This window comes from Heloderma suspectum, chromosome 2 (genome assembly GCF_057233095.1).
Source record: "Heloderma suspectum isolate Gila_16-S chromosome 2, 16-S_ref, whole genome shotgun sequence".
NCBI classification, from domain to species: Eukaryota; Metazoa; Chordata; class Lepidosauria; order Squamata; family Helodermatidae; genus Heloderma; species Heloderma suspectum.
In genome coordinates this window covers 375,077,467-375,092,066 of record NC_139459.1, presented here as the reverse complement: position 1 = coordinate 375,092,066, position 14,600 = coordinate 375,077,467, and the positions used below count along the sequence as shown (strand labels likewise).

Here is a 14,600-nt window from a genome sequence, read left to right as displayed (position 1 = left end):
ATGGAACGAGAATTGCCAGATGTACAAGCTGGGTTTAGAAAAGGCAGAGGAACCAGAGACCAAATTGCCAATATCCGCTGGATAAAGGAGAAAGCCAGGGAGTTTCAGAAAAACATCTATTTCTGTTTTATTGGCTATTCTAAAGCCTTTGACTGTGTGGATCATAACAAATTGTGGCAAGGTCTTGGTGGTATGGGGATACCAAGTCATCTTGTCTGCCTCCTGAGGAATCTGTATAACGACCAAGTAGCAACGGTAAGAACAGACCACGGAACAACGGACTGGTTTAACATTGGGAAAGGAGTACGGCAGGGCTGTATACTCTCACCCTACCTATTCAACCTGTACGCAGAACACATCATGTGACGTGCTGGGCTTGATGAAGCCAAGGCTGGAGTTAAAATCGCTGGAAGAAACATTAACAATCTCCGATATGCAGATGATACCACTTTGATGGCTGAAAGTGAGGAGGAGCTGAGGAACCTTCTGACGAAGGTGAAAGAAGAAAGTGCAAAAGCTGGGTTGCAGTTAAACCTCAAAAAAACCAAAATTATGGCAACCAGCTTGATTGATAACTAGCAAATAGAGGGAGAAAATGTGGAGGCACTGACAGACTTTGTCTTTCTAGGCGCAAAGATTACTGCAGACGCTGACTGCAGCCAGGAAATCAGAAGACGTTTACTTCTTGGGAGGACAGCAATGACAAATCTTGATAAAATAGTGAAGAGCAGAGACATCACACTGACAACAAAGGTCCGCAGAGTTAAAGCAATGGTATTCCCCGTAGTAACCTATGGCTGCGAGAGCTGGACCATAAGGAAGGCTGAGCGAAGGTAGATGCTTTTGAACTGTGGTGCTGGAGGAAAATTCTGAGAATGCTTTGGACTGCAAGAAGATCAAACCAGTCCATACCTCAGGAAATAAAGCCAGACTGCTCACTTGAGGGAAGGATATTAAAGGCAAAACTGAAGTACTTTGGCCACATAATGAGAAGACAGGATACCCTGGAGAAGAGGCTGACGCTAGGGAAAGTGGAAGGCAAAAGGAAGAGGGGCCGACCAAGGGCAAGATGGATGGATGATATTCTGGAGGTGACGGGCTCGACCTTGGGGGAGCTGGGGGTGGCGACAACCGACAGGAAGCTCTGGCGTGGGCTGGTCCATGAAGTCATGAAGAGTCAGAAGCGACTGACCGAATAAACAACAACAAACAAGGAACCACAAGGCAGCTTACACACTCCTCCTCCCCTCCATTTTTATGCTCACAACAACCCTGTGAGGTAGGTTAGGCAGGGAGAGTCGGTGGCTGGCCCAAAGTCACCCAGCGAGCTTCATGGCCAAGTCAGGCCTGGAACCCGGTTCTCCTGAGTCCCGGTCCAACACTCTACCCATTAACCCACACTGCTTGGAGAAGGGTGATTCAAGTAACAGGTGGGAGGACCACTTTGTGTTGGGAATTGGGCGACCTCGTCTGCACGTTCTTGGGAGGGGGCCGTGCTGCAGTTAGTTACTGCATGGGAATTTCAGCCACAGCCGGGCTTAGGAAGACTTCTCTCCGTTGCTGGAGCACCGCCTCCGCTCCGTCGCTCCAGCCGGCCTAATGGGCACAGCAAGCCCTTCCTGAAACGCTGCTGTGCCTGCATTTTACATGCAAGAACGTCTGCGAGGAAACCGCCTCCCTCCCTCCCTCCCTCCGGAGACGAGGGCGGCCCTGCTCGCTCTCCCCGCGCGGCCCGCGCGCCTGCGGCCTGCTGAGCGCCCCCCGCCGGGCCCCTGCGGGCCTTCCGCTCCGCGCGGGAGCAGCGCGGCCGCCCGCGGTGCCGCGGGGAGGATGGCGCGGGTTGAGGCGGCGAGCTGGCGCTCCTAGAGGGGCCGGGGGAGTGGCCGCAGCCCCCGCTCCGCGGGCGGGCGGGCGTCGGGGAGCTGGGCCGCCGCTTCCGGCCTGCTCCTGCCCCGGGCCGGGCGCTCGTGTCCCCCGCCGGCGCTCGGCTCCGCGGCCTCCTGCGCGCCGGTGAGTGGGGGGGCGCGTGGGGGGGCGCGAGGCTGCCGGGGGGAGGCGGGGCGGGGCCGGGGGCGCCGGGGAGGAAGACGCCGGGCCGGGCGGGGGAGGCAGGAGGGCCCCCGCTTGCAGGGGAGGCCGAGGAGGGGCTGCGACAGGAGTTCGGGCCCCCGCCTGCCTCCCCTAAGGCCCGTGCAGCCGACGGGGGGGGGGGGGAGGTCTACATTGCCGGTATGTTGCGGTTGCGGTTGTTGTTATTTGTTACCTATCTGTTGCACCCCATAGCCAAAGCTCTCCGGGTGGTTTACAGAAGCTAACCCGCTACATTTCCGTTTACAACGTTTAAAAGCCATTTACATGGAAGCAGACAGACGACATACACCAGTAACAGACAGATGAACCAAGCGTAAATGGTGATTTAAAGGGACTGGGGAAAGCGAGGATCCATGCAATCAAAAAGGGATCCTCATGATTTCATACGACTTTTAAAGGGGAGACCCCACAGCCACAGCACAAAAACGTGGATCCTTTGCGGGGATCCTCTTGATTTCATGAGATTTTTACAGAGCAAATCTCACAAACCACCATCATATCACAGAGCACATCTGCCTCCATGGACTGAACCAGAGAAATCATGGATCAGCCACTCGTGGGTGCAGCCATGGCGCAAAAACAGGGATCCCTTGCGGGGATCCTCGTGATTTTTACAGGAAAAGGCCCCCTAAATGCCATCATATTGCAGAACACATCCATGTGCAGGGAATGAGTGACAAATAACATAGATTTGGGGCTTTTAGCACCGTCATGTGATAAAGCCATGGATAAGACATACAATTCAATGCAGATCCTCTGAATTTTTATATTGGGTCCCCCCCCTGCCCACCCCCCCCCTCAAAGCACAGAACTCATCTTTGTTGAAGTATGCACCCTAAGAATCCGAGATCTGCTGCCTCACGTCAAATGGTGTGAACCATTTATATGAGGCATGGATCCTGATGGATCGTCTGGATTTTATATGTAGTGCATCCAAAATCCTAGCTGAATCACAAAGCAAATCCATGTCAGTGGCATGGATTCTATATTTCTCAGATCCAGGATGGCAAGAAGGAAAGAAGGATTTGAGATGCAGTTCCTTATGGGTCCATATGGATTTTTATATAGCATCCCCACAAATGCATCATTACAACACAGATCACAACCCTGACCACAGAGCAAAGTATTAAAATTACTGATCCTGAACTTCATGGAGCAAGCGTGATGTAAGAACATGGATCCATAATAATCACACTCCCATGCTTCACAGAGCCACCATGACATAAGAACATGGATTTGGGGCATGGGTCCTATGGATTGTTTTAAGGGAAGGTGCCACCAAAATAACCAGCCAATCACATGTCCATGGACTTCATTATGAAAATCATGGATCCACAGATTTGTGGTGCTGCTATGCCACAGAACATGGATCTTAATTTCCCTGGATTTTTATGGGGATGCCCCCGAAATCACCATCAAATCACAGATCATGTCTATGTCCAGGGACTGAACCACAGAAAGCACTGATCGAGAACTTCATGGTGCAACTCTGGTGAAAACTTGGGTCCGTGTTCCAGATCCTCATGGATGTTCCAGATTTTTACGTAGGAATCTTGAATTGGGCATGGAATGCCCAGTTCCAGCCAGGCCCCTAGCTGCCATATTTTGTGCCAACTGAAGTTTCCGGGTTGTATTCAAGAGCAGCCCTACATACAATGCAGTGCAGTAATCTAGCAGGATTACCAGGCCATGGATCATTGGAGCAAGGATGTCACTATACAGGCAGGGTTGTAGCTGCTGTATCAGTTCAAGGGGGTAGATGGCGCTTGAGCCTCAGAAACACTTGTACCTCCAGTGACAAAGTTGCATGTTTCCCCCGTTCCCAGCCCCTGGCAGCCCCGCTGCGACCCCTGGGGGCCCCTCCCTCTGGGCCCCACAGTGCTCCTGAAACTGGGTTCAAGCCAGGTTGCCCCAGCAGCCCAGGCGCAGCTGAATGCATTTCTGAATGCTTCCAAGCCACCCAACAGCCAGTGTTAGCCCTGCACAGAGTAGACCCATTGAAAGGAATGAGAATTTAAATGAGAAACAGCAGACATAAGAAACAACAGTCATCAAACCAAGGTCCATCTAGTTCATCATTCTGTTCACACAGAGGCCAACCTGCTGTCAACCGGGAACCCACAAGCAGGGCATGAGCACAACAGCAGCCTCCCACCCATGTTCCCCAGCAACTGGTGCACATAGGCTCACTGCCTCTGATGCTGGAGGGAGCACATAGGCATCAGGACAGGTAGCCATTGATAGCCTTTTCCTCCAAGAATTTGTCTAAGGCTCAAATCCGAGTTGGTGGCCATCACTACACCTTGTGGTAGCGAATTCCGTTGTTTAACTCTGCGCTGTTCCTTCCTTTGCTCTTCCCTGAATCTCCCACAAAACAGCTTTAGGCCCATTAGGTTCCAGTATTAGGAGAGGGGGAGAAAAATGTCTCCCTATCCAATGTTCTCCGCACCATGCATAGCTTTGTACACCTCTATCACGTCTCCCCTCATTCACCTGTTTTCTAAGCTACACAGTCCCAGATGTTATAACCTTCCCTCATAGGGGAGTTGCTCCAGCCTGTTAATTATTTTAGCTGCCTTTTTCTGCAGTTCTTCAAACTCTACAGTAGTCTTTTCAAAATGCAGTGACCAGAACTGTATGCAGTATTGTAGGTGAGGTCGCACCACGGATTTGTATAAGGGGAGTATGAACTTGGAATTTCATTTTCAGTAAATTAAAACTTAATTCTCAGTCGCCTTGGTGAAGCAACCTTTCCCCAGTTTCTGGCTTCTCTTTCAGTGTTTGATTCCTTTCCTACAGGGAAGAGACCCTGTCATTCGTGGGAATCGACCGTTTTCTCCTCTTTGCCTTGACATGATGGCTTTGCGAGACTTTGTAGCCCCAGCAGTTACAGCAGTTCCTGCCTTGATCCATTGGGCAAAAGGCGAAGGTGATCCGTCCACCCCGATGGCGGCTCCCTTGGACATCAAATTGGAGTCAGAAAATCAAAATTTGGCCAGCCCAGAGGCAAGTAAAGTCCCCTGTATCATCCAGATTGGGAGCAGCGGAGGACTCTTGGAAACAAATGTACAGAACATACTGCGTGAAGACCCCTTCAGCAAGGATGTCCAGCGCCAGCGTTTCAGGCCATTTTGCTACCAGGAGGCCGAGGGGCCCCGAGAGGTTTGCAGCCGACTTCACAGTCTTTGCTGTCGGTGGCTGAAGCCAGAGCAACACACCAAAAGTCAGATCCTGGACCGGGTGATCCTGGAACAGTTCCTGACCGTCCTTCCGCTGGAGACAGAGAGCTGGGTGAGAGAATGCAGACCAGAGACCAGCTCCCAGGCAGTTGCCCTGGCAGAAGGTTTCCTCCTGAGCCAGGCAGATGAGAGAAGGCAGGAAACAAGCCAGGTGAGAGAGTTTCATCCTGGTGGCTTCAGGTGACTGGGGGTGTGGGCAAGGACTTCCTGAAACAGCCTTCTCCAACCTGATGCTGTCCGGATATCTTGGACGACAACTCCCAGCATGCTCCAGCCAGCATGGCTGGCTAGGGCCTGCTGGGAGTTGTGGTCCAACACATCTGTAAGGCCTAGACAGAGATGGATAGGCCTCCTCCTGAAGCTTCAAAGGCACAGCTGGATGGAGAGGACCCCTCTTCACCCATCCCTGTGAGACATAGCAGACAGGGAGAAGGGGGGCTGGTAGGGCGTGAATTCTTAACACACAGACAAGAGAGAACAAGGGATGACAGCTCCCAGCATTCCTGACCACAGGCCATGCCTCCTGGCGACTGTGGGAGTTGTAGTCCACCTGGAGGTTCAAGTCCATCTGGAGGGCGCCAGGTTGTATTGTAATGTTGTGTTGTTACATTCATTTCCTGCCTTTTCCCCTCATGCAAAGAACCATAAGGCACCTTACACACTCTTCCTGCTCTCCATTTTTATCTTCAGAACAACCCTGTGAGGTAGGTTAGGCTGAGAGAGTCGGTGGCTGGCCCAAAGTCACCCAGTGAGCTTCGTGGCCAAGTCAGGACTGGAATCCGGTTCTCCTGAGTCCCAGTCCAACAGTCTAACTATTAAACCACACTGCTTGGAGAAGGGTGGTTCAAGTAACTGGTGGGAGAACCACTTTGTGTTGGGAATTGGGCGACCTCGTCTGCAAGTTCTTGGGAGGGGGCCGTGCTGCAGTTAGTTACTTCACGGGAATTTCAGCCACAGACGGGCTTAGGAAGACTTCTCCCCTTCCCCCCCCCCTTACAAGGAGCACCGTCTCCGCTCCATCGCTCCAGCTGGCATAATGGACACAGCAAGGTCTTCCTGAAACGCTGCACTGTGCCTGCATTTTACATGCAAGAATGTTTGCGAGGAAACCGTCTGTCTGTCTGTCTGTCTGTCTTTCTTTCTTTCTTTCTTTCTTTCTTTCTTTCTTTCTTTCTCTGAAGAAGAGGGCAGCCCCTGTTCATTCTCTTCACGCGGCCTGTGTGCCTGCGGGCCTGCTGAACGCTCCTTCTGCTGGGCCTTTGTTTTCCTTTTGCTCTGCTAGTTGCCCTTTGCACTGGAGGCAACATGGCCAAACCATTGTGTTGCTGGAGAAGGATCATGCGGGGTTAAAGGTGGCAAGCTGGCGTTCCTAGAGAGGCCAAGAGGAAGTGGCCGTAGCCTCCTGTTTCTTGAATAGGGTGTCTCAGGGAATTGCGGCCACCACTTCCGGCCCTTCCTCCTTCCCAGGGCCTGGGGGGCGCTCGTGTTCCCCGCCAGCTCTCGGCGTGTACGGCCCCCCTGCGCGCTGGTGAGTGGCAAGGCGCATTTGGGGAGGGGGCTTAGAGGCTCCGGGGGGAAGGCGGGGCGAGGGCAGGTGGGGGAGAGGGGACCCCAGGGAGGAAGAACCCCGGCCAGGTGCAACTGAGGCTTGGGGGGGGACTCCCATGACTGGAATGCAGCAATTGGGGGATATTACTTGTTCGGGAAGAACAGGAGGAACAGAAAGGGGGCAGAGGGGGGTTGCGCCATGTGTGAAAAACATGGCGCCATCTCTGCGCAGAAACACGGGAGGATGACCTTGGCCGCCCCGTCGAGGGCATCTGGGTTAAAATAAATGACACAAAAAATAAAAGGAACATGGTGGTCGGAGAGGGTTCAGAGGAGGGCAACAGGGATGCTCGGGGGACTGGAAACAAAGCCCTGTGAGGAGAGGCTGAGAGAACTGGGCATGTTAAGCCTCGAAAAGGGAAGACTGAGGGGAGACAGGATAGTGCTCTTCAGGTACTTGAACGGCTGCCACGGAGGGGAAGGCCAGGATCTCTTCTCGATCATCCCAGAGTGCAGGACACGGAATCATGGGCTCAGGTGACAGGAAGGGGACTATGGCCCTGGCAGTTTCATGTTCAGCAAATTAAAACTTAATTCTCAGTCACATAGGTGAAGGAATCTTTCCCCGGTTTCTGGCTTCTCTTTCAGTGTTTGATTTCTTTCCTACAGGGAAGAGACCCTGTCATTCGTGGGAATCGACCGTTTTCTCCTCTTTGCCTTGACATGTTGGCTTTGCAAGACTTTGTAGCCCCAGCAGTTACAGCAGTTCCTGCCTTGAACTGTTGGGCAAAAGGCGAAGGTGATCCATCCACCCCAATGGCGGCTCCTTTGGACATCAAATTGGAGTCAGAAAATAAAAATTCATTCAGCGCAGAGGCAAGTAAAGTCCCCTGTGCCATCCAGATTGGGAGCAGCAGAGAACTCTGGGAAGCAACTGTACAGAACATACTGCGTGAAGACCCCTTCAGCAAAGATGTCCAGCGCCAGCGTTTCAGGCCGTTTTGCTACCAGGAGGCCGAGGGCCCCCGAGAGGTTTGCAGCCAACTTCACAATCTTTGCTGTCGGTGGCTGAAGCCAGAGCAACACACCAAAAGTCAGATCCTGGACCTGGTGATCCTGGAACAGCTCCTGACTGTCCTACCGCTGGAGACAGCGAGCTGGGTGAGAGAATGCAGACCAGAGACCAGCTCCCAAGCAGTTGCCCTGGCAGAAGGATTCCTCCTGAGCCAGGCAGATGAGACAAGGCAGGAAACACGCCAGGTGAGAGAGTTTCATCCTGGTGGCTTCAAATGACTGGGGGTGTGGGCAAGGACTTCCTGAAACAGCCTTCTCCAACCTGATGCTCTCCGGATATCTTGGACCACAACTCCCAGCATGCCCCAGCCAGCCTGCTGGGAGTTGTGAACCAACACATCTGTAAGGCACCAGGTTGCGAAAGGCTGTCCCAAAAGAACCCTCCAGTTTCTCTTTCCACCTTTTAGGAAGGGGAGGACCCAACACCTTTCCTCACCAACCTCCCCAGTCTTTGCATGTCCCCTTCCTCTTCTAAGCCCTCTTCCCACTCCCTGCCTGGGATCCCCGTTGCTGTTTCAGGTCCAGGGGCTGTTGGCGCAAGAGGCCCCTGATTTCCCTGAGGCCGAGAAGGCGCCGTCGGGTGCCCCACAGAGAGTGCCATCCAGGTGGATCGTGCTGGAGGCTGGCGGAGGGGCCACCTCCCTGGGTAAGACGGATGTGTCTCCTCTGTGTTTGGCCTCCCTGCCTCGAAAAGGCCAGAAATCTGTGGGCTGCTGCTCTTTTCCTCTGAACCCACCTAAAGCATTTGGGACAGGTCTGTCATTCAGCGGTAGAGCACGGACTTGGTGCCCAGGAGGTCCCAGCTTCAGTCCCCGGCATCTCCAGGTAGTGCTGGGAAAGAATCCTGACCGAGGGTCAGGATTCAGTCTTGGAGCAACTCTCGGGGGCTGTGTGGCCTCTTGACCAGTGGGAAAGGACTTTTCAATCAGGCCTTTCCCACTGCAGGTAACACCTTCCACCACAGACAAGAACGCTGCTACCAGATGTCAGGGTTGCACCTGAGCACAGCGATTGGCAGAGTAGCTCAGAGTCTGAAGAGAATCCACAAAACGTGGGGGAGGAAATTTCCCAGGCTTGGACAGAGGTGGCTAGGCCTCGTCCTGAAGCTTCAAAGACACAGCTGGATGGAGAGGGCCCCTCTTCACCCTTCCCTGTGAGAGATAGCGAACAGGGAGAAGGGGGGCTGGTAGGGCCTGAATTCTTAACACAGAGACAAGAGAGAAATGGCAGGGGCGGAGCTTAGGCAATCTGCCCGATTGGCCCTGCGGGAACAGCTGCGCTCAGAGCCCTCAGGAGACAGGGGCAGATCCCCCCCCCCCTCCGCAAGTCAGGACAGCAAGCTCGCCTGTTCCTCAAAGGGTGGACAGTGGGCAAGTTCCATCGTTTTCCTTTGAACTCCCTGAAGGTATGTCCTTTGTAGACTGTGGGTCACTGACAATTAGCATCTGAATGACCCACTGAATTAGGTGGATTAAAAACCTTGGAATGCAAGTCTCTTGTCTGTGTTTTGATTTGGCGTTTGAAGATTTACAGCAGGGGCAAAGGGAAAGGTGACACCAGGACCGTTAGCTGAAGGTCGATACCTTTAGTTTGTGAGCTGTTCAGACACGCTGGCTTTCATCCTGACCTGTATTATTCTCTTTCTTACTTTACCCTTTTGCAACCACGAGCCGTAGGTGTGGGGCTTTGCAAAACCTAGAAATATCTATCATTTAGAGGATTCAGATGTTAAACAGTAAATAAGTCACTTTAAAAGCTTATATATATCTGTGTTTGTGTATCCCCTGCCACACTTCATTACCCCTTTAATCCTGTACACCCAGATGTTAGTCACTGTCTATCTCTTCCTTGTCCGCTCTGAATTACGCAAGCACAGCCCCCTGTGTTTAGAAATAATAGTGATAATCTTCCTTCTGCCTCTGTCTCCCTCGTAGGCGGTGAAGCGGTGCTGGCGATGCGCTCCGGGTCGTCTCCCCTTTGGGGCGGAGCAGGCAGAGCTGCCGGGCAGCCAGGCCAGGTAGGGAAGGAGTCCTGGTGGAGGCGGCAGGGCGCAGCCCCGGGGTTGGAGCCAGGAGAGGAATGCTCGACTCACAGAAGGTCCCTCTGCCCGATTCTTGCAGATCCCCCCCCATCACAGCCCCCTCATTCAGCAGGGTCTCCTGTCTCTCTCTGTAGCGCTTTGAGGGGGCTGGAGGGGCTGCCGTGGGAAGGAGGCTCTCCCTGAGCCTGGAAGGACCTGCCTGCTCACTTGCTTCTGCCCACTAGGAAGACCGTCGCTGCCACTCGCAAAGGTTTCCATTCAGCAGTGGAGCCTGCAACCTCCTGGCCTTAGCTCCCCATGTGGATTTTGCTTCACGTTCACGTTCACTCTTGTTTTTCTCCTTCTTCTCCCTCTTCTCTCTTCAGGACCGAATAACCTTTGAGGAGGTGTCTGTGCATTTCACCGAGGAGGAGTGGGCTCTCTTGGATCCGGGCCAAAGGGCCCTGCACAGGGCAGTCATGGCGGAGAACTGGGGGATCGTGGCCTCTCTGGGTACGGCTCCCCCCTGTCCAGACGTTGCCAGTTCTTCCTCAGGGCCCAGCATCCCCCTCTTCCGCTTGATTCTGTTGTGATCCGTCTCAGGAGGCGAAACCTTGAGCTCGGGGCTCAGGGGCTGCCTCCTGGCCTGACCCCAGACCGAGTCGCTGACTCCAGCGTGGCCCCACCCTTCCCTGTTTTTGCCAGGGCAAGAAGTCCTTTTTGGAGTGTTTGATGTTTTCTTTTAAGTTGCAAGAAAATGCCGGAGGGACAGGGCTGTGTCACAGTGGAACCAGCCGTCTCACGTGATGGCGAGTTCTCCTTCGCCAAAGGTGTTTCAAACCTCTTGGCTGGCATAAATAGAGATGTGAACTCTCTGGAAATTTTGAGGCCGTGGGGGAAAAATGGTTTTTTCCAGTTGTTTTTTTTTTCAGAACAAATGAAAAATAAGCAATACCTTTTCCCGAGTGCTCTTTACAGCTCTAAGGTCACTTTGTTGCTTCAAGACAGCCTCCCCAAAGCCAGTACCCTCCAGATATTGTGGACTTCAGCTCCCATCAGCCTCAGGCACCATGGCCAGTGGTCAGGAATGCTGGGCACTGTTGTCCGAAACATCCGGAGGGCGCCAGGTTGGGGAGGGCTGCTTTAGGGACATTAGGCAGCTTTTCTGTTCCGAAAGTTATTTTATGTATAACTTAATTTGCTCATAAGATTATCGTTATATTTTACAACTTTAGAAAGTAAACTCAGTAAACTTGTAATTCTCGTCTGAATAGTTTAGAACTGCATTAAATGGCCTCGAAGCTCCCATTGAACGCTCAAATTCTAATATGTAGATCAATGTTGTTTCCTTTGGCTGGGGGCAGCTCTCCAGGGTCTCCGTGTCCTCATCTGAGGCTCCATCTCTTTCTTGGGCTCTGACTCCTTTTCCATCTCTTCATTCCAACAGGTGATGGGTGGGAGAGCAAGAGAGAGAAGGAAGCACCCAGCAGGTTACCGGAAGGAGCCAGAGGTAAAAATGGAGAACCCCAGAGAAGGAGAAGGGGAGTCAAATGGAAGCAACAAGAGGTGTCTTCTGCTTATCAAGGTGGCGGCATCCATGAAGTCTCAGTCCAAGGGAAAATTGCCAAGGGAAAGGAAGGGCATAAGTGCCGAGCGTGTGGAAAGAGCTTCTGTCAGAGGAAGAACCTTGTGAAACACCGAAGAACCCACACAGGAGAGAAACCGTTTAAATGCCCTGAATGTGAAAAGAGCTTCAGTCATAGGGGAAACCTCATAAAACACCAAGCGATCCACACTGGAGTGAAACCATTTAAGTGTCTAGAGTGCGGAAAGAGCTTCAGTCGGAGGGGAACCCTTACTGAACATCAAAGAATCCACACAGGTGAGAAACCATTTAAATGCTTGGAGTGTGGGAAGAGCTTCAATTCGAGGGGAAAATTTGCTTGTCATCAAAGAATCCACACAGGCGAGAAACCTTATCAGTGCTTGGAGTGCGGAAAAAGCTTCCGTCGGAGGGAAAGCCTTACTGAGCACCAAAGAATCCACACAGGGGAGAAACCATTTAAATGCCTGGAGTGTGGGAAGAGCTTCAGTCAGAGGGGAAACCTTATTCAACACCAAACAATCCACACAGGAGCGAAACCATTTAATTGTGCAGAGTGCGGAAAGAGCTTCCGTCAGAGGGAAAGCCTTACTGAGCACCAAAGAACCCACACAGGGCAGAGACCATATAAATGCCTGGAGTGTGGAAAGAGTTTCGGGCACAGCTCAAACCTTACTGTACATCTGAGAGTTCACACAGGAGAGAAACCATTTAAATGTTTTGAATGCGGAAAGAGTTTTTCTCAGAGATCAGGTCTGAGCGCCCATCAAAGGACACATACAGCAGGAAAAGTATAGAAATGTCTGGAGTGCATAAAGTGCTTCAGTGAGACTACAGCTCTCACTTCACATCTTCAAATCCACTTGAAGGATTCTGTATAAAGAACCAGAACCAGCTTAAATCTTTGGCAACAGCAACAAAGAATCATGTGGCACCTTAAGAACATAAGAAGAGCCGCACTGGATCAGACCAAGGGCACATTCCATCCAGCATTCTGTTCACTCAGTGGTCAACTAGTTTCCTGTGGGAAACCCATAAGCAGGGCATGAGCGCAACAGCACCCTCCCACCCATGTTCCCCAGCAACTGGCGTACGGAAGTATACTGCCTCTGATGTTGGAGGGAGCACATAGCCATCAGGACTAGTAGCCACTGATAGCCTTCTCCAGGAAATTATCTAACCCCCTTTTAAAGCCATCCAATTCGGCAGCCATCACCACATCCTGTGGTGGAAAACTCCATAGTTTAACTCTGCGCTGTGTGAAGAAGTTCTCCCGTTTATCTACCCTTGAAGTCCAATAAATGGAACGCGAGAGATCAGTTTTCATGGGCAGTTCCCAATGAGGGAAGCTGCGGTTTTCTGAAAGTGAGTGCCGCTCTTGAACGCTAGAGCAGTCCACCAGGCGTTTTTTTAAATGAAGTGGTGAAGAACCTTCCAGGATCCACCCATTTTGTGAGCCTTATGTTTGGTGGAGCGTTTTACCATCATAGCCAATGACTGTGCACATTTTATCCAGTGTTTTAGCAGAGGGTCTGTAGCTCAGTGGTAGAGCCCCCGCTCAGCATGCAGATCCCCGGCTTCTCCAGGTAGATCTAGGAAAGAGTCCTGCCTGAAACCCTGGCAAGCCGCTGCCCAGTCCATGTCGGCCTGAAGACCAGGAAGAGCGGCTGCTGGCACCCTCAGTGGCACGGAGTGCCTTTGACCAACTTCGTTTGGTGGCCCAACTATCCCCCTACCTGGACAGGGTAGCCTGGCTTTGGCTGTCTATGCTCTGGTAATCCCCCAGTTAGATTACTACAGTGCACTCTATGTGGGGCTGCCTTTGAAGACGGTTCAGAAGCTGCAGCTCATGCCAGATTGATAACGGGGCCCAGAAGGTCCAAACATATAAGACCACTCTGGTCCACTCGCCCTGGCTGCCTGCATGTTTCTGAGCCCGATTTCAGGTGCTGGTTTTAACTGCTAAAGTCTTACACAGCTTGGGACCACAATACCTGACAGAGCGTCTCTCCTGACATGAAATGACCTGTACGCTACGCTCAACATCTAAGGTCCTCCACCGGCTGCCTACTCCAAGGGAAGCTTGGAAGACAGCAACGAGAGGGCCTTCTCGGTGGTGGCCCCCCCCCAATTATGGCATGATCTTCCTGATGAGGCCCGCCCTGTGCCAACGTTGTTACCTTTTTGGTGCCAAGTTAAAGCCTTTCTCTTTTCCCAGGCGTTCAGGAGCATATGAGAAGTTTTAATTCATCTGGATTGTCCTATATTGATGGTTGTTTGCTTGAGGTTGTTTGTTTGAAGTGTTTTAAGGTTGTTTGTTTGAAGTGTTTTAAGGTTGTTTGTTTGAAGTGTTTTAGATATATGTTCCCTTGTATATATTGTCTTTGTTTTTTTTGTAAATGGCTTTTAATCTCTGTCTACTGTATTTTAATGTATTTAATTCTTGTAAACCGCCCAGAGAGCTTTGGCTATGGGGTGGTATAGAAATGTAATAAATAAATATTTGGGGCTGGAAAGTCAAACTTGTGTCCATATTAATTTGGGAACTGCAGTTCAGTTTGGGACTTGCAATAAATCCTCAACCTTCTCTCAGATGTCATATCTATCTCCACCTGTACAAGGTCCCTTGGTTTTCTCACCCTGATCAACGGGAGAAATCATATATATTCAAAATAGCGTGGTCGTTGGTCATCCCTTTTTGACTGCCTTCCAGTTGACCAATTCTCATGAAACACACTTCATTGAAAAGCTCTTGACACACAGATTCCACGAATAACGATGGTTTTAGCTATAATTCAAAGTCGGCAGTTTATTCATGTCCATAACGCTCTTTAAAAAGAATTGGAGCATCTTCTATAACAATGTACTATAAACTTTTATTTTTAATTTAAAAAAATGATTAAACAAACATAATGAATGGCAAAGTGAAGCATAGTCAAATATGAACACCAAAAATGTCTGTACACTTCTAAACACAGCTTCAGGCCAAAGTACAATGCTATGCTAGTACCATACAGCCTATGAA

The 14,600-nt window shown here is 51.4% G+C and overlaps 1 protein-coding gene across 1 annotated transcript in view; it reads left to right on the top strand.

The window, feature by feature from the left end:
* Positions 1-1,542: 1,542 nt before the first annotated feature.
* The window catches only part of LOC146356210 (uncharacterized), a 53,461-nt gene continuing 40,403 nt past the window's right edge, over positions 1,543-14,600 (top strand). The window contains 7 exon segments of the mRNA XM_084830040.1: positions 1,543-2,010; positions 4,891-5,481; positions 7,548-8,138; positions 8,472-8,598; positions 9,887-9,969; positions 10,359-10,485; positions 11,420-12,450. Coding sequence (XP_084686166.1) covers positions 4,945-5,481; positions 7,548-8,138; positions 8,472-8,598; positions 9,887-9,969; positions 10,359-10,485; positions 11,420-12,450 — 2,496 coding nt within the window. The 5' untranslated portion in view covers positions 1,543-2,010; positions 4,891-4,944.